The 21,110-nt window shown below is 40.4% G+C and overlaps 1 protein-coding gene across 2 annotated transcripts in view; it reads left to right on the forward strand.

Moving 5' to 3' along the window:
- Window positions 1–21,110, forward strand: part of LOC126412654 (lipoyl synthase, mitochondrial) — a 115,180-nt gene that overhangs the window by 77,062 nt on the left and 17,008 nt on the right. For both annotated transcript variants that reach the window (XM_050082353.1, XM_050082354.1), the window contains exon 6: window positions 13,078–13,193. In XM_050082353.1, the coding sequence (XP_049938310.1) occupies window positions 13,078–13,193 (116 nt within the window). The remainder of the gene's footprint in view (window positions 1–13,077; window positions 13,194–21,110) is intronic.

Below are 21,110 nucleotides of genomic sequence, written 5' to 3' on the forward strand. Positions count from 1 at the left end.
ATTTGGTATGAGTCCAACACATTTGAGCAATATTCTAGAATGGGCCGCAAGAGTGATTTGTAAGCAACCTCCTTTGTAGGGTGACTGCATCTCACCGGTATTCTATTGATAAGCCGAAGTCGACTATTTGCTTTACTTGCTACTATCCTATATGATCATTCCATTTCATATCCCTAAAAAGTGTTACACCTAGGTATTTGTAAGAGTTGGCCAATTCCAACTGTGATTCCTCGAATAGTCATAGGATCCACAATGTTTTTTTGCTTCATGAAGTGCACAGTTTTAGATTTGTGAGATGATGTCAAACATAGGCGGTGGTCTCATTGATGTGACTGGACCCTGTAAATGCAAATGCTAGACAATGCTGCAGGTGTGTCGTATTTGACCATAAATGGCACCTGTGCAGTGCTCAATAAGTTGCACCACTTTGAAATCTTACCAAAATCTGAATGAATAAATATGCACTTACTTCAGACAGCACTTTGTTATAGACAACTAAATCATCTGCAAAAATTCTGAGGTTGCTGTTAATATTGCCTACATTAATACAGGGTGACACACGGAAGATGGACGGTTTTTAATGAAATAATACTCAGCCAACTTCAAAATTAATGCATGTTTATTTACACAAAAGCAAAGCTCATTATTTACGATTTTAGTTAACAAAGTTATTTGTGAAAAATAATGTCGTCAGGGTGATGTACATCATTTCGATGGAGGACTCAAGTCTCTTCTCAAAATCCTCAATCACACGGACTGAATTCTCTGCAGGGATGGCAGCTATTTCTTGAATGATTGCATTCTTCAACTTGTCCAAATTTTGTGGTTTGTGGTTATAGACACAGTTCTTAAGGTACTCCCACAGAAAAAAGTCACATACTGACAAGTCGGGAGACCTGGGAGGCCAAGGAACATTGCCAAAATGTGAGATAATCCGGCCAGGAAACATGCGTGTAAGAACTGTCATTGAAGTGTTTGCGGTGTGCGATGTTGTCCCATCCTGCTGAAACCAAACGCGTTTTAAAGGGATTCGTCGTCTTCTTAGTTCTGGTTTCAAGAATGCTTCAAGCATATGAATGTAACGAACCGAATTAACAGTAACTGTGGCCCCGCTCTCTTCAAAAAAATAAAAAATAAAATAAATAAAAATAATAAGGTCCAATAATGCCAACAGAGCCAAGAGTACACCAGACTGTTATTTTTTCTGAGTGTAGAGGACGCTGGTGGATAGGGTGTGGATGATCTGGAGCCCAATAACGTAAGTTTTGCTTATTCACGGCCCCGTTTAAATGAAAAGGAGGTTCATCGCTCATCAATAAAATTTCATTTTCATTTGATCCCAAAATCACTTGCATCCTGTAATTGAAGTCTTCTCGTATAGCAAAATCAGCTTCCTTAAATTGTTGGACAATGAGCATTTTGTGGGGATGGAATTTTAATTCTTTATGAAAAATTTGTCTAACCGATTCACGATTGATTCGTAACTCATTAGCATGACGTCTAGCTGACCGTCCTGGGCTTCTGACTGCTGCTTGCCTTACTCTTTCAACATTTTCTGGTGTCGCTACTCTACGTCTCGGGCCGGGTTGCTTCTTACCAGTATGTTTCCAATTGATCTGAAGTTTTCCTCCCATCTGAGGATTGTGTTACGGTTCCATGTCGACCGACATTACACCACGCACGAAACAATTGCTGTGTAGCAATAATAGACTCATCACTTCTCACGAAACTGTCATAGACAAACACTGCTCCATAGTGACTGAGTAAATGAAATAGCGTCCTGTGTGGATCAGAACTATCCCCACCACGACCACCTCCCACCACCGTGCCCTCAGTACTACGCAGTTCAATACCATCCGTCTCTTGTGTGTCACCCTGTATATAAAATTAACAGAAACGGTCCCAACACACTTGCCTGGGGCACATCTTAATTTACTTCTGCATCTGACACTGACCCTCCATTAAAGATAACATGCTGCATCCTCCCTACCAAAAAAAATCTTCAGTCCAGTCATAAATTTTGCTTCTTCCAACAATTACTGAAATATTGAGAATGCTGGCAGAAGATTCTCATCATTATACAAGGGCTGCTCAATAAGTAATGCAGCACATATTTTTCTAAAAGCAGGTTGGCTTTAATCAGGATTCCAGAACACCATATTTTTCCCCACTCTGTGGACTACAAAACTCCATTTTTCAACATAATATCTGTTCAATGGGATGGCCTTATACCACCTTACTGGGAGGACCTGTATATGTGGGCTAACATCTTGCTGCATCAGTAACCTCCCCATTATCCAGGTACTGCTTCTGTGGAGTGCATTCTTCCTTGGGTCAAACAGATGGAAATCAGAAGGTTCAAGATCTGGGCTGTAGGGTAGATGGGGAAGAACAGTCCAGTGAAGTTTTAAGAGCTGTTCTGGGGTGCACAGACTTGCCATGGAGAAGTAGAACATTCAAAACCTCAACTGAGGGTCCACATCTTCCAACATTGCAGGGGTAACAGCTGTGTGCAGCCATCCGGCATGCAGTAGATCAGACGGGTTTGCGCAATCTTGTTGCAATGATGGCAGGCACCTCAGCCAACTCACTGTGCTTTTGTTCACTGCCGGGTTGCCATAGACATTCTTCCAAAGCCTGTGAGTATCCATGATGCTCTGGTGTTAGGTCAAAAGAAACTCAGTGACAGCTCTCTGCTTGGAATGCTGCTGTTATAGACGCCATTTTGAAATCTGTGTATAGTGCAACCACCTATTGGAACTTCATGAAACTATAGGGGCTAAAGTGGGAATATTCCATGACATCCCAAAATAAATTCAACCATAGTTGGCCAAGAAGAAAAATTTGTTGCATTACTTATTGAACACTCATTGTACATCGTAAAATATGATTCAAAAAATTTATAACTGATAAAGTTGATAACACTTCCACAGAAGTCAAACAAGATGATTCTGGTTATGAAATATGTCAAAAAGCCTGGAGAGCATATCAGCTGATAATAAAAAAGATTTTAATGTTCCAAATCTCAAACAAAATGGAGTTTGTAAACATTACATTTAAAAAATTCAGATTAATACACGTGAAGGATTTGATAAAATAGGAAACATGTAAGTGGTGGAACTGTTCTTGGCTTGTAGACATATGATTGTTTTATAGAAGCATGACAAATAAATCAACATGTGACAACAAGAAACTTACAGCAATACCCTTCAATTGTTAAAAGTCAATTTGAAAAATTTGATTTTAAAGCTCCCAATTCATGGGCCGAGAAATTAAAAAGACAAACATTGAATTTGCCGATGAAAAATTACAAAATATGTATGTGAAAAAAATAGGAAATCTGGAGTTCCGAAAATTTCCAGATGTAGACTTGTGATTTGATATCAGATATGAATTTCAGAGTTAATGTACCGTATTCTATCTTTTTACATTCTTGTGCTGTATAGAATATTCATTAAGTGTGACATATTTTAAAAACTGTCTTTAAGAATATCAGTATCAGCATGATTTCAACAGAACTCTTGCAAAGCAAGGATCAAAAGATCTCTTTCTACAATGATTATAAAAAATAAAACTCACTCTTACATGCACAGTATAGCGTTACTCTAGCTTGGCTGATTGTTCTCTGTAGTCTTTGTGTGCTTACAAGAACCAATAGATTTATTTGTACCCATTGTTCAGAAATTAATGGATGAAAAGGTTGAAAATAAAAAGATGTCAATGTTGGATAGTAATGGGAGCTTAAAACGAATTTATATAAAAATTGTTGAATTGAACCATAAAACTGTATGTAAGAAAGGAAAAATTTCTCTTGTTCGTTGCTTCATGGGGAGGGCAAACCAAGCTGGAAATACTTTTCTTTTTGTAAGCGTTTACCAACATGTAAAGTTGAATTTAATTATCATAAATATACAGCTATAGTCCAGTCTTCTGTATATTTTTGTAAGAAAATCAAGACGTTTACGTAACTTATATTTTCCATGTATTTAATAATAAAAGTGAAAATAATTCTCAAGAATATTGTACTAAAATTTAATCTATACTACATTACCGGCTGCTATCTTCAGGCTTTTCAGACATGATTCACTACCAGTGTTACGCTTCCCCACAGACATTATAAAGGAGCCTTGTGACAACTAGTAAAATGTATTACACACCATGAACCATGGACCTTGCCGTTGGTGGAGAGGCTTGCGTGCCTCAGCAATACAGATGGCTGTACCGTAGGTGCAACCACAACAGAGGGTATCTGTTGAGAGGCCAGACAAGTGGTTCCTGAAGAGGGGCAGCAGTCTTTTCAGTAGTTGCAGGGACAACAGTCTGGATGATTGACTGATCTGGCCTTGTAACATTAACCAAAACGGCCTTGTTGTGCTGGTACTGCGAACGGCTGAAAGCAAGGGGAAACTACAGCCGTAATTTTCCCCAAGGGTATGCAGCTTTACTGTATGGTTAAATGATGATGGTGTCCTCTTGGGTAAAATATTCTGGAAGTAAAATAGTCCCCATTCGGATCTCCGGGCGGGGACTACTCAAGAGGACGTTGTTATCAGGAGAAAGAAAACTGGCGTTCTACGGATCAGAGCGTGGAATGTCAGATCCCTTAATCGGGCAGGTAGGTTAGAAAATTTAAAAAGGGAAATGGATAGGTTAAAGTTAGATATAGTGGGAATTAGCGAAGTTCGGTGGCAGGAGGAAGGAACAAGACTTTTGGTCAGGTGAATACAGGTTTATAAATACAAAATCAGATAGGTTTAATAATGAATAAAAACATAGGAGTGTGGGTAAGCTACTACAAACAGCGTAGTGAACGCATTATTGTGGCCAAGATAGACACGAAGCCCACACCTACTACAGTAGTACAAGTTTATATGCCAACTAGCTCTGCAGATGATGAAGAAATTGATGAAATGTATGATGAGATAAAAGAAATTATTCAAATAGTGAAAGGAGACAAAAATATAATAGTTATGGGGAACTGGAAATCAATAGTACGAAAAGGAAGAGAAGGAAAAGTAGTAGGTGAATATGGACTAGGGGTAAGGAATAAAACAGGAAACTGCCTGGTAGAATTTTGCACAGAGCATAACTTAATTATAGCTAACACTTGGTTTAAGAATCATGAAAGAAGGTTGCATATGTGGAAGAGGCCTGGAGATACTAAAAGGTTTCAGACAGATTATATAATGGTAACACAGAGATTTAGGAACCAGGTTTTAAATTGTAAGACTTTTCCAGGGGCAGATGTGGACTCTGACCACAATCTATTGGTTGTGAACTGTAGATTAAAAGTGAAGAAACTGCAAAAAGGTGGGAATTTAAGGAGATGGGACCTGGATAAACTGAAAGAACCAGGGGTTGTGCACAGTTTCAGGGAGAGCATAAGGGAACAATTGACAGGAGTGGGGGAAAGAAATACAGTAGAAGAAGAATGGGTAGCTTTGAGGGATGAAGTCGTGAAGGCAGCAGAGGATCAAGTAGGTAAAAAGACGAGGGCTAGTAGAAATCCTTGGGTAACAGAAGAAATATTGAATTTAATTGATGAAAGGAGAAAATATAAAAATGCTGTAAATGAAGCAGGCAAAAAGGAATACAAACGTCTCAAAAATGAGATCAACAGGAAGTGCAAAATGGCTAAGCAGGGATGGCTAGAGGACAAATGTAAGGGGCTTATCTCACTAGGGGTAAGATAGATACTGCCTACAGGAAAATTAAAGAGACCTTTGGAGAAAAGAGAACCACTTGCATGAATATCAAGAGCTCAGATGGGAACCCAGTTCTAAGCAAAGAAGGGAAAGCAGAAAGGTGGAAGGAGTACATAGAGGGTCTTTACAAGGGCAACATATTTCAGGACAATATTCTGGAAATGGAAGAGAATGTAGATGAAGACGAAATGGGAGATACAATACTGCACGAAGAGTTTGACAGAGCACTGAAAGACCTGAGCCGAAACGAGGCCCCAGGAGTAGACAACATTCCATTAGAACTACTGACAGCCAGTCCTGACAAAACTCTACCATCCAGTGAGCAAGTTGTCTGAGACAGGCGAAATACCCTCAGACTTCAAGAAGAATATAATAATTCCAATCCCAAAGAAAGCAGGTGTTGACAGATGTGAAATTACCAAACTATCAGTTTAATAAGTCAAAGCTGCAAAATACTAACACGAATTCTTTACAGATGAGTGGAAAAACTTATAGAAGCTGGCCTCGGGGAAGATCAGTTTGGTTTGTAAAAATATTGGAACATGTGAGGCAATTCTTACCTTACGGCTTAGAAGAAAGATTAAGGAAAGGCAAACGTACGTTCCTAGCATTTGTAGACTTAGAGAGACTTAGAGAAAGCTTTTGACCATGTTGACTGGAATACTGTTTCAAATTCTAAAGGTGGCAGGGGTAAAATACAGGGAGCGAAAGGCTATTTACAATTTGTACAGAAACCAGATGACAGTTACAAGAGTCGAGGGACATGAAAGGGAAGCAGTGGTTGGGAAGGGAGTGAGACAGGGTTGTAGCCTCTCCCCGATGTTATTCAACCTGTATATTGAGCAAGCAGTAAAGGAAACAAAAGAAAAATTCGGAGTAGGTATTAAAATCCATGGAGAAGAAATAAAAACTTTGAGGTTCGCCGATGACGTTGTAATTCTGTCAGACACAGCAAAGGACCTGGAAGAGCAGCTGAATGGAATGGACAGTGTCTTGAAAGGAGGATATAAGATGAACATCAACAGAAGCAAATCGAGGATAATGGAATGTAGTCGAATTAAGTCGGGTGATGCTGAGGGAATTAGATTAGGAAATGAGACATTTGAAGTAGTAAAGGAGTTTTGCTATTTGGGGAGTAAAATAACTGATGATGGTTGAAGTAGAGAGGATATAGAATGTAGACTGGCAATGGCAAGGAAAGTGTTTCTGAAGAAATTTGTTAAAATCAAGTATAGATTTAAGTGCCAGGAAGTCGCTTCTGAAAGTATTTGTATGGAGTGTAGCCATGTATGGAAGTGAAACGTGGACGATAAATAGTTTAGACAAGAAGAGAAGCAGCTTCCGAAATGTGGTGCTACAGAAGAATGCTGGAGATTAGATGGGTGGATCACATAACTAATGAGTAGGTATTGAGTAGAATGGGGGAGAAGAGGAGTTTGTGGCACAACTTTACTAGAAGAAGGGATCGGTTGGTAGGACATGTTCTGAGGCAAGGGATCATCAATTTAGTATTGGAGGACAACGTGGAGGGTAAGAATCGTAGAGGGAGACCAAGAGATGAATACACTAAGCAGATTTAGAAGGATGTAGGTTGCAGTAGGTACGGGGAGATGAAGAAACTTGCACAGGATAGCATGGAGAGCTGCATCAAACCAGTCTCAGGACTGAACACCACAACAACAACAACAATATTATGCAACTATTGACTCATAAAAACTGAGTAAATATTATCATATTTGTGTTTGTAATATAAGGTTTGTATTTGCATGTATTTTCTAGAAATAACTTTTCATGTTGTATTTCATATTTTGCAGTTTTGCACCAAATTTTAATTTATTATGAATACTCATGCAATTAGTAAACAAAAAGTTATTTTTCTTAAAAAATTATTTCAGTATTTGTTCATTAACATTTCCGTTTGATGATAAATTTAGAGTACAAATAAGCTAAAAAAGTGTTGTTTAGTGAGAACTGAATGGGTGGCCTCGCAGTTACAAGACTTTGCACTATGCACTTCTTCCCTTCAACTTACTCTTTATTTTTCTCATCTTTATGTGAAATTAAACTTTCGATTAATTGTTTAACCATTATTGCATTTAGTCTGAAAAAAGCTTTTTATGGTGCACACAAAAAATAGCAACTACAGTATTCATAGAAAAATGAATTTTACATACTCTTCTAACTACGTAAGAATATGATTTTTTAACTTCTTATATTTGGAAGGCATCTTCACAGTCATGCCTAAGTAGTGTCAGTCTTGTGCCTCATCTCTTCTTTCGCATCCTTATATTCCTCACCCTGAATATCCAAGCTGTAATTTGTGTTCCTGTAGTTGATTCAGTCCTCTTTGATGTCTCTACAGGAAATTGTGATTACAAAAAAAAGGTCCCAACAGAATTTCCAGTTGTGACTTATTATGGTAATTACTTCAGTTCTTAGCATTATGTTGTTTCAGCCATGTTTCATACTTTATTTTCAACAACACACAGTGAAAAAACTGATGGGGCAGAACATTTTTATATTTAAAAAAAATTTGTATGAAACAGTGCTTGCAAAAAACAGAACTATTTGCAATCTTAACAAATTTTATTAAAATATAGTAATTCCATTTCCTGACAGCTTACTCTTGTAGGTATATACAGTACATTGAAAGTATGTATGTACAGTACTGTTATTGGTGGTGGTGGTGGTGGTGGTGGTGGTGGTGGTGGTGGGGGGGGGGGGGGGGAGGGGGGGGAGTGGAGGAAATCTGTATTTGTTTTTTGAAGTGTCCTTTCCACCATCAAGTTTGCCACAAATTTTTAAATGTCTTCCATTGTTTTATCAATTTAGCCATTCAGATATGCATCTAAGTAGCTGCGCATACCTTTCATAATGTTCTGCAACATTGACTTCATTGCTGACATCTACATTGATGCTATATTTCGAACTGTGAAAAATCCTAAAAAGTCTTCATCTGTTATAATTGGCACCGTACACGCATAAGTGAAAAATTCATCCAGCGATACTGTTAGCCCCCCATGAACAATGGACCTTGCTGTTGATGCGGTGGATTGTGTGTCTCAGTGGTACAGATAGCCACACTTTAACTGCAACCACAATGTAGGGGTATCTGTTGAGAGGCTAGACAAACATGTGGTTCTTTTTCAATAATTGCGAGGGAAACAGTCTGGGTGATTGATCTGGCCTTGTAACATTAAACAAATGGCCTTGCTGTGCATTTACTGTGGATGACTGGAAGCAACTGGGAACTAAAACTATAATTTTTCTCGAGGGTATGCAGCTTTACTGTAGAGTTAAATGGTGACGTCCTCTTGGGTAAAATATTCTGGAGGTAAAGTAGCCCCTCTTTCGGATGACTCAGGAGCATGTCATGTGGATTGGAGTGTGGAATCGCCTTAATCGGGCAGGTAGGGTAGAAAATTTAAAAAGGGGAATGGACAGGTTGAAGTTAGATATAGTGGGAATTAGTGAAGTTCGGTAGGGGGAGGTACAGGACTTCTGATCAGGTGAATACAGGGTTATAAATAAAAAATTAAATGGGGTAATGCAGGAGTGGGTTTACTAATGAATAAGAAAATACGAATGCTACTATGAACACCGTAGTGAACACAGCAAGTGGTGAAGAGATTGAAGAAATGTATGATGGGATAAAAGAAATTATTCAGAAGGTTAAAGGTGACAAAAATTTAATTTTGAAGGTGACAAAAATGTAATTGTGTTGGAGGACTGGTATTCGATATTGAAGAAGGAATGGAAGGAAAAGTTGGAAGTGAATATGGACTCGGGAACAGGAATAAAAGAGAAAGCTGCCAGGTAGAATTTTACACAGAGCATAATTTAATCTTCATTAACTCTTGGTTTAAGAAATATATAAGAAGGTTGTATGCATTGGAAGACAACTGGAGACACCACATGGACCATTATATAATGGTAAGACAGATTTCGGAACCAGATTTTAAATTGTAAGACCATTTTCAGGGTCAGATGTGGACTCTGACCACTGTGATCAGTTATGAACTGAAGATTAAAACTGAAGAAATTGGAAAAAGAGTAGGAAATTTAGGAGATGGGTCCTGGATAAGTTGAAAGAACCAGAGGTTGCTGAGAGTTTCAGAGGGAGCATTATGTGAAAGAATACAGAAGACAACAAATGGGTAGCTTTAAGAGATGAAATAGCGAAGGCAAAAGAGGATCAAATCAGTAAAAGGACAAGGCCAAGTAGAAATACTATGGTAACAAGAGGGTATTGTAGGAGGAGACCAAAAGATAAATTGTTTCAAGTTCCATGTTCTCTCCAGAAGAGGGAATGACGATTGTCTGACTGAACACAAAATCTTGACTCATCTGCGAACAGCACCCAGCACCATTCGTTAAGACTCCAATCCTGAAATTCCTCCGTCCAGTTTTGTGGGCTAAATGGTGTGGTGGTTTTAATGGGACACACACCATAGGCCTCCATGCATAGAGGCTATGTTTCCGAAGGTGATTTGGGACTGTTTGTGTTGATATTGCGTGTTCTGTTGCTGCCTGATAGATGCATTGCAGCTGAGTTGCATTCAGCCTACTTTCTCGATGGACTGTTAACTGGAGATAACGGTCATCTCTTGCTGGTGTTAGCTGTGGACGACCTCGGCCTTGCCTTCTTTTAACGGTTCCTGTTGTCTAAAGTCGCACCCAGGCCCTGGAAATTACACTTTGGGACAGTCCAACAGCTGCACCCATCTCCCTCTTTCTCAGTCCCACTTTCAACTGTTCTATGACTCTCCACACCATAGTTTCGGGTAAGTCAAGTTGTTGTTGCATTGCATTACCTGCTCGCTACACTATTTGAACCCAACTGCTTGTATAATTCGTTTGATAGAGTAAACAACTCAACACCAACCCCTTCTGCAGCAGCTTTCCATTATTACCTCCATCTCGGTGACCATATGTTGTTGCCTCCACTCCGTAGAACTGACAGAAAGATGTTGAACCATTGTAGTTCATTCTGCCAATGACAATACTTCAGAACCTGAATATCTCAACTGATCCCCTAATTGTTTTGACCAGTGTATTTTGGTCTAGTTTATAAATATATCATCAGTTATTGTGCTGGTACATTAAGTTATTCTAGTAGGGGAACTCACTACAGAAGCAAGATTATATGTGAACATCAAATTTTCTACGTCTGGTCGGTCTCGAATTTGTTAGAAAGTTTACACTGAAGTTCCCAAGCACTATCACACTACTTCTGCATTCAAATATGTTTACTAGGAGAGCATTTTACTACTTCAAAAAGAGGCTCCAGCTCCCTAAAGGTACCCTGTGTACTGTTACTATTGATATATCAGAATTATTTAAGGACAATTCTATGGCACGCACACTTCCAAATGTTGTTCTGAACAATAATTCTGCATCTCAGTTGCTCTATGTCTGACACTGTTTTTATCATAGATGACAAGGCCATCTCTTTTTTTGTATTTTCTACAAAACGTTGTTGCTAAGTAATAATTATTTATCAGATGTTTTCCATTATTGATGTATATCTTCCACCCTCCTTTCAAGATGCTGTCCATTCCGTTCAACTGCTCTTCCATGTCCTTTGCTCTCTCTCTGTCTGAATTACAATGTCATCGGCTAGCCTGTAAGTTTTTATTTCTTTGTCCTGAACTTTAATTCACTTCCCAGATTTCTCCTTGGTTTCCCTTTACTGCTTGCTCAATTTACAGACTGAATAACATTGGGGATTAGGCTACAACCCTGTATCGCTGCCTTCTCATCTACTGTGTCCAAGTGCTGCTGTAATTCAATGTCTATTTTTAATTATCTTCGACAGTTCGGAATTAGCAATGCCAAACTACTTTAGGCTTCTGTTTTAATGACTCTTTTTTTATCAACTACTTGGGCAGATCCATTTTCATTTATGTAAAACAGTGATTTGTTTCCGTATGCCACTGCATTTAAAAAATTAAATTTACTGTACTTGAAAGAAATGATTTTGGCACACAAATTGCAAGCCTCACCCCCCCCCCCCCCTTTACCAAATTAAAATGTTTAACACTGGCAGTACACAAAGACAAACATTAAATCAGCTACAGAAGGAATAATTGTTTATTTTATTCAGTGTCATGTCCAGACTACAGAAAAAGGTCCATTTGTTTGTCTGAGAAGGAAAGTCTCTTAAAGTTTTAACAATTTTTGTTTTGTGGTAAAAGAAAAAATTTGTGCGGCTATGTACTATTTTGTCGGAACTACAGTTGTTTTATGTTAATCCATTTCTCGTGTTGTGCGTTTTCATGTATCTTTTCCACCATACTGACACTGCATTAAGAGGTACCTTAGAGGCCTTCGTGGAAAGGATAACTTGGATAAGGGGGGAGGGGGAAGGTAATGCTGAAGGTTGTGTGTGACTGTCTTTATTAGATACGCAAGTAAGGTAATGAAAAGTACTTGGTGGAATATAAATAATGGAAGGGGTAGAGGTATCATCACACTGTATACTTGAGGCTTTGAGTCATTGACAGGCCATTTACAAGGAGTGATAACATTGCTAGCCTTTATACAAGTCTCACTTCATAGATAATAGAATACACATACATGCTTTTGTATGCAAGTAAGTGTAGTCTATTAACTCTGAAGAACAGTTCATCTGAATGCACCAAAATTTTTAGTTTTATTTATGTGCTTGCAGAAACTCAACACTACAACTGTATGGCAAGTTATTACCTTTAATCCTTGCATTATTTGTTAAAACTGTGTATCCCATCTGTCCAACAGTCAGCAGCTGCACACAATGGCAAACAACAAGATATCTTAGACGTGATACAGTTACTCGCTTCAATTTTTAATGATTCATCTATAGTACTTACATTGTCTGCACTTTCTAAAAGCTGCCATTGGGTATTATACATACTGTTGCGGAGTTTCTCAGCTTTAATTGTATGAAAAAATTTAAGAATACAAGATGTGTTTTCCAGAAAATACTGATTTAAAATATTCTAATAAAAGAATATTTTAAAATGAATAACTCTGTTGCACAGGTGGCTAAACATCTCTGTACCTTATTTTGAGATATGCAATATGCATTGCAACTGGTAGGCAAGACTCTCTGTCTACGTATGTGCCATAAATGAACGAGTGTGGCTTTGTCCATAACAAACAAGTGTGTGTGTGTGTGTGTGTGTGTGTGTGTGTGTGTGTGTGTGTGTGTGTGTGTGTGTGTGTTTCCCCCTGCGCCGCCCCCCACCCCCTCCCCTGAAGATACACTGCCCAATATCTTAATTTCTAACAGTCTACTTCAATCTCACTTTCAAGAATAAAAATGACAGATTGACATTGCAACTAAGATCTTAACAATTCAGATAATTCTTGATGTTTTTATTTGTTACAGGCAGTCATTAACTGTGCTCAAGGGAGCCAAAGAAATAAAACAAGATCTGATTACTAAATCATCTATAATGTTGGGCCTTGGGGAAACTGATGAGGAAATTCGTAAAACACTTGAAGGTGAGGAATTATAAGCCGTAAATTATTGTAATTCAGTGTATCACTATGAAACAACTGTAAATCATAATCTGCTGCAGGGTAACGTTTGATACCATGTTACTTCACCCTGTGCATTGTGATGTGGTTGGATCCTCCTGGACATGCTGTCCACAAGCTGGTTGAAATGTTGTGGCTCAAGCCTGATGATTCTTCTACAGCTGCCCCTTCTGGGGTACCTCATGCAGTGTGACAGGAGTTGTCCTGTGATAGCGAACTGCAAGTTATAATTGATCTCAAGTGTACTTATTTGGGTTCATGACAGCAACTACTGCAGACCATTCCATTTGGAAAAAAAGGTGTTCATGAGGTGGGCATGGTGTGAAATATTGTCTTGAAAGATCAACTTATTGCCTAAATGTTGACTAAGGGGCTAAATAGTTTGAAGGATTGGATTCTGTCTCAATACTGCAAAGCCCTCAAATTATTCTTGACAATGATGGGCGTCAAACATCCATACATGAGTTTGGCTCAAAAAATGACTGACCTCTCACTTTGCTGAACCTTTGGGACTGTGTATCTGACTTGTGGATTGGTACCTGACCAGACCACATGCACACTCTTCTGTAATGATCATCAGGAGTAAGACAAATTCTGCACTTGTCAAGGGAGATCAGAGTATACTGTTGACTCTGTGTGTGATGAATCTATGAATAACACCTTTGTCCTGTACACCATTTCAGCAGGCGGGTGATGTATCCTACTAACAACCCTTTTTGCCATAAAGCCAAAAATCACACATGGTCTAAGCTACAAATGACTACTTTAGGTAGCTGTCAGAAAAATGTACACAAGCAAAATTTTCCTGTTCAAAATTTGAAAGAGATCACACTGCACTGAGAATGTTTGACTATTTACCTCTATTACACAGGTAGCTGTGTGTAGCAATTTTGTATCATCCAAAAAGCATTGAGAATGACTTCCATAAAAAATGAGCTATGTAAGTCATGAGGGTGGTATAAAACTTTTTTGGATAGTTTAAATGAATGGTTTGGTTACCCGTGTGATTGTTTTCAAAATTGTACTTTTTTGTTTTGGTCTGAAAAAATTTTCAAGAAGTTTGATTTATTATTACATTGCATTTATCCACACATACATAGATGACAAGTAGGCCCTATCCATTGCCTTATCTAACAATGATGATGTAACATTCTGTCAGAAAGTTTCATTGCAACTTAAATTTTTCTGCCTGGTGTGCTAGTATAGCAATATGTGCAGGACAGCTTCTGTGGACTTCTACAATTCTAACAGGTACATGGTGGCAGAATGAAGCTTTGGTTTGAGACATAAGATGTGTTTGGCTTATTTAGTGGATAAGATTAACCAAGGATGGAAATACTGTGAATTCGGGGCATGACATGGTACACAATTGTAATCTATGAAAATGTTCTTGTTGAACTGTTTCTCTCCCCCCTCCCCCTCCCATTTTCCCATGTTAAACATAATTTTTAAATGGTGTCTCTTGAGTAATTTATGACCTTGCCAATGCTTTATGATTACGAATTCTGCACACACTACCTGCCTCTTTCAGTTTGGTTCTTGATCCATTTGTTTGTATTGTCTTCTCTCCTAATAATTCTCACCAAGCAACACTCAGTTTTTGGATGCTCTTCATACACAAGGATGAAAGTACCTTTTGCATGACACTCTAACATAGCTGAATGAAACTTCAACTATACATAAACAAACTGCTACAGTATACTACAGAAGGTAGCTGAAAGACATAAGCGACGGATGAACAGAAATATCACTTCCATTCAAAGATAATAATTACACTGAAGTCACCGTGATTTGTGGTGGTCCGCAGGACATTAATGGGGTGTATGGTCACCCTGAAAGGCAATGCATGCACCACAACATGCTCCCATACTGGTTGCAAGGTTGGTGAGGAGTGCTCGTGTGTTCCACTTGTCAGTCTGTGCAGTTGGCAACTGCCGTATGGTCATTGGTGAATGTGGACATGCTGCAATTTTTCTCATACTAGAAGCATACAATATTGTATACAGTTATGACTATACTAATTTTGCTCAAACTTGGCCACTTCCAATGGATTTTATGCTCCATGATGTTCATGTTCTGTGCAGGAGGCTGGACACCGTTGACACTAAAGCATGAGGAACAGTCTTGTCTTCTCCACAGTCACACAGAATATCATTTTGATTGGTTTATTCCCACTGACTTTTGATCTGCAAACTCCAGGTGTCAGTATATTCAGGGACTTCCAAGTCATCCATTTTTCATCACAGCCAGGAGGTAAGAGTTTTGGAAACACTCTCCCAGCCAGGGGAAGGTAGGTTGTTGCCCTCCATAATTGCAACCTAGTTTTTTCAGCAGTGCTTCCAAATGCTGTCGATGTTCTTACAGCACTCTGTCTTGAAATAGGTTGTCGTGGGTGTAGTCTATCTCAACACATTACATGATGGGATTTAAGTGGGGGGGGAGGGGGGTGCGCGCACATTGGGGTGAGGGTTGGAGGAGCGACAGGCAGGCCAGTGGTGTACACGATGAATATCCTCACGTACAAGAGCTCCTTCACCTTTGCTGTTCGATGTGAGCTCCTTCACCTTTGCTGTTCGATGTGCTCATGCTTTGTCATTTGTAAAAATGAATTCAGGGCTGAATACACCCTTGAGAAGATGCACATGGGGAAGGGAGTATAATGTCACAATGATGCTGACCGGTGAATGTTCAAAGATTTGGAAGTCAGAGCACCCATGCAACATTATGCATCCAGACCCCTAAAACCTGGACCATCAAAATGATCATGTTAGATAATGTTCCTGGATACATTATGTGTTCCCACCCCTCGCCATATGAGGTTATGCCCGGAATCAGACGCATACAATTGTATCATCCACATACATTTTAACTAATCAGATGTTTCGAACATGTCAGAATGAGTGCTCATTGATGCATAGACTGAGAAGATATTCCATGCACATTATTACTTTACTAGTTTCTTTACATGCTTCTGAGAGAAGTGAATTTGAACTGTTCATCTGATTTCAGATGAGTCATTAGTTTTGTTGTAAGAGTTTGTTTCTTTTGCAATCACCAGTGTAGTCTGAACTGTGTGCCACCATTACTGCTAGTTATTGAACTGTGGCAGTTTGCTATGCTCAGTTAGTCTCACACAGGAGCTTTCCCCTTCCATTTTCCCAGTTAGTAGTATTGATTTCAACACCATCTGAAAGACACCACAGGTAGCTTTCTTTTCTTGTTTAGCAGTTCAAGCCTGTGCTTGCATGCAGACATAGAATGAACTGGCCACTGTCTAGAAACAGCTGGAAGCTGCATTGACCATAGTCGATACGGTAGGTGGGGCACCAGTGGCCAAAGCTGCAACATCTTTGGTGTCACAGGAATCTCCTGGAAATCACTGCGTTTTCCATTGTGTAACATCTGACTGATGTTGTTCTAACTAGAGGGTGAGATACAGACAGTGGTGGGTTTGTGAATCTCTTAGTAGAGAGTGAATATAAGAACTGACCACATGTCTGCCCTCTTTTGCCTTAGCAACAGGTAAGAGTTACTGACCAGTCAGCACAGGAGGCCAATCTGTTGGGCCAGTGGCCAATTTTCCTGCTCAGTGCAAGATAGCACAAGGGTCAGTTTATTGGTTATTGGGAGGAGGTGATGAAGCCTCTGAGGTAAGTAGCAGACAGGTTGGAAATGAATGCCAGCGTGCACTCACATACTTGCCCGAGATGTGGAGGAGACTCGAAGTGGCTGTTTAAACCCAGTGGGTGCAACCAGTTAAAAATTGTGGCCCATGTTGGCACAAATGATGCCTGCTGCCTGGTTCTGAGGCTATCCTTGATTCCTTTAGGCAGTTGACAAGATGGTCAAACATTGTTAGTCTCGCACTATTTGCAGCAACGTACCTGGAGGCAATCACAGTGCTCTGGTTTGGAACAGTGTGAAAGGTCTAAAGTAGAAGCTCAGACAATTCTGCACTGATCTCTGATATGAATTTCTTGATCTCTGCTAATAGGTGGAGAACTGTAGGGGCCCCCCTCAATAGGTCAGGTGAACATTACAAAATGGGAGTGGCTATGTGAATAGCAAAGTACACTTGGCATGTAATTTTGGTTTTGAAACTTGGATTCCTCTGTGTGATCAATGACGAATCAACTCCATAGAAAAATTATCCAACATGCAGGAGGAACAGAAAGATACAATAATTATTGTCAGTTAATAATTCCAAGACAGTATTGGAAGCAGAGACTGGCTGAAACCAGACATGAATAACAGCAAAATACTAAATTCAGAATGGATAAATGAGGTGCCAGTGTATTGGCATACAGAACTTGATAGTACCTAATGAGATTACAAATGTGAACTAACCTGGTTTAAGGTAAGCACAAACATAGAAACCAGATGCATTTACACACACACACACACACACACACACACACACACACACACACACACGCACACACACACAGTATAACCCCGCTTTTACATTCCTGAAAGTTAATGTTTTCCTGCCATTTACGACATTTTTTTATTTGTCTTGTCAAATTTCTTGTGTCCACGACAGTAATTAGCACCCAATTTTGCATAAACATGTTTATAATTTTCCTGCGATTTACGCATTACGAAAAAATGTTCATGGAGAAAAAAAATATTGGCTGTTCAGTAGTGTTTACAAATATTATGTGGTATTCCACTCAGTGGATTTGAACCGATAAACATGTAAAAGATGGAACAATTCATGTCGTATCGCCTACTGCAGCTGCTAAGTTCTACTTGGCGTGGTGGTTGACGGGAGTAACTAGGTTTGTTCGAATTAAGATCTCATGATCAATCGCAACAATTTCCAAACTGTCTCTACCACACAAATACAGTTTTGTGATTGTTGTGATCATCGTGACAGCTTTGTCAAACCATATTTAGGCGTTTGGCCACTTGTAGCACTAGTTTACACAGTCATTCACTTAGCATTGCTCATAGGTTTTTGGTTAAACACAGCAATTGGAAAATACAGGATCGAGAAGGGAGCCAACAAAATAAGCATTATTATTATTATTATTATTATTATTTTTTACAAAGAATAGTAGGAAGGTACGAGGCGTGTTTTTTTTTAAAGTAAGTACCGTTTTCGAATTTTAAAAAAACGTGCTAAGATATCTCAATAATTTTATTGTTACATGAAAGCCTGTACCTTAATCTTCTTTTCTACATAATTTTTGTCAATATTGAGGCACTTGTTATAACGTTGTACCAGCTTTTGAATACCCTTCTCATAGAAGTCTGCCGCCTGACTTGTTAACCACTGCATCACCACTGTTTTGACTTCGTCATCGTCTTGAAGACGCTGACCGCCAAAGTGTTTCTTCAAGTGCAGGAACAGATGGTAGTCACTGGGCGCAAGATCGGGGCTGTATGGAGGATCTAGAATTTCCCAGTGAAAATATGTGATGAAATCATTGGTCTGACTCGCGACATGCAGAATGGGCATTGTCCTGCAGGAAAATGATGGCCTTCCTGAACTTCCATGGACAGTTGCTTTGATTCTGGTGTGACGTAGGCCACCCATGTTTCATCGCCCGTAACAATTTGGCTTAAGAAATCATCATTGTCGTGGTACCGCTCAAGGAAAGTCAATGCACTGTCTAAATGTTTGGTTTTGTGCACATCCATCAACATTTGCGGTAGCCAACGTGTGCACAATTTTCGGTAATTCAGGTGCTCAGTCACAATGCCATGAGAAACATTAGAAAGTCATCCCGCAAGGAGGAAATCGTAAAGCGTCTGATTTCTCTCACCTTATTGTCCACTTCCTGCACCAAACTTTCATTAACGACCAAAGGATGCCCACTCTGTTGTTCATCATGCACATTTGTGCAGCCATCTTTAAATGCTGTCACCCACTTTCTTACCATTCCATCACTCATGTTTTTTCCGTAAACTGCACAGATCTCATGATGAATATCGTTCGCTTTTAGGCCTTTAGCACTAAGATATCTTATAACAGCCCGTACTTCACAGTCGGTGGGACTCACGATTATCGAAAACATCTTAAACACTGACTACACAATGTAAACAAGGAAGAATCAGACTGTAATGGCGTCAGTGCATAGACAACAGATGTAGGTACCCAGTGCGCCTTCCTTTCGTCTTCCCCTCTCCTTCCCTCTTTCCTGATGAGGCAACAGTTTGTTGCGAAAGCTTGAATTTTGTGTGTATGTTTGTGTTTGTTTGTGTGTCTATCGACCTGCCAGCGCTTTTGTTCGGTAAGTCACCTCATCTTTGTTTTTATATATAAATTTTCCCACGTGGAATGTTTCCTTCCATTATATATATATATATATATATATATATATATATACACACACACACTCCTGGAAATGGAAATAAGAACACTGTGAATTCATTGTCCCAGGAAGGGGAAACTTTATTGACACATTCCTGGGGTCAGATACATCACATGATCACACTGACAGAACCACAGGCACATAGACACAGGCAACAGAGCATGCACAATGTCGGAACTAGTACAGTGTATATCCACCTTTCGCAGCAATGCAGGCTGCTATTCTCCCATGGAGACGATCGTAGAGATGCTGGATGTAGTCCTGTGGAACGGCTTGCCATGCCATTTCCACCTGGCGCCTCAGTTGGACCAGCGTTCGTGCTGGACGTGCAGACCGCGTGACACGACTCTTCATCCAGTCCCAAACATGCTCAATGGGGGACAGATCCGGAGATCTTGCTGGCCGGGGTAGTTGACTTACACCTTCTAGAGCACGTTGGGTGGCACGGGATACATGCGGACGTGCATTGTCCTGTTGGAACAGCAAGTTCCCTTGCCGGTCTAGGAATGGTAGAACGATGGGTTCGATGACGGTTTGGATGTACCGTGCACTATTCAGTGTCCCCTCGACGATCACCAGTGGTGTACGGCCAGTGTAGGAGATCGCTCCCCACACCATGATGCTGGGTGTTGGCCCTGTGTGCCTCGGTCGTATGCAGTCCTGATTGTGGCGCTCACCTGCACGGCGCCAAACACGCATACGACCATCATTGGCACCAAGGCAGAAGCGACTCTCATCGCTGAAGACGACACGTCTCCATTCGTCCCTCCATTCACGCCTGTCGCGACACCACTGGAGGCGGGCTGCACGATGTTGGGGCGTGAGCGGAAGACGGCCTAACGGTGTGCGGGACCGTAGCCCAGCTTCATGGAGACGGTTGCGAATGGTCCTCGCCGATACCCCAGGAGCAACAGTGTCCCTAATTTGCTGGGAAGTGGCGGTGCGGTCCCCTACGGCACTGCGTAGGATCCTACGGTCTTGGCGTGCATCCGTGCGTCGCTGTGGTCCGGTCCCAGGTCGACGGGCACGTGCACCTTCCGCCGACCACTGGCGACAACATCGATGTACTGTGGAGACCTCACGCCCCACGTGTTGAGCAATTCGGCGGTACGTCCACCCGGCCTCCCGCATGCCCACTATACGCCCTCGCTCAAAGTCCGTCAACTGCACATACGGTTCACGTCCACGCTGTCGCGGCATGCTACCAGTGTTAAAGACTGCGATGGAGCTCCGTATGCCACGGCAAACTGGCTGACACTGACGGCGGCGGTGCACAAATGCTGCGCAGCTAGCGCCATTCGACGGCCAACACCGCGGTTCCTGGTGTGTCCGCTGTGCCGTGCGTGTGATCATTGCTTGTACAGCCCTCTCGCAGTGTCCGGAGCAAGTATGATGAGTCTGACACACCGGTGTCAGTGTGTTCTTTTTTCCATTTCCAGGAGTGTGTGTGTGTGTGTGTGTGTGTGTGTGTGTGTGTGTGTGTGTGTGTGTGTATATATATATATGTATATATTGCAAAGATTCATTCAATTTTACATATGTAAAGCATTATATACAGCTA

Source organism: Schistocerca serialis, chromosome 7 (genome assembly GCF_023864345.2).
Source record: "Schistocerca serialis cubense isolate TAMUIC-IGC-003099 chromosome 7, iqSchSeri2.2, whole genome shotgun sequence".
NCBI classification, from domain to species: Eukaryota; Metazoa; Arthropoda; class Insecta; order Orthoptera; family Acrididae; genus Schistocerca; species Schistocerca serialis.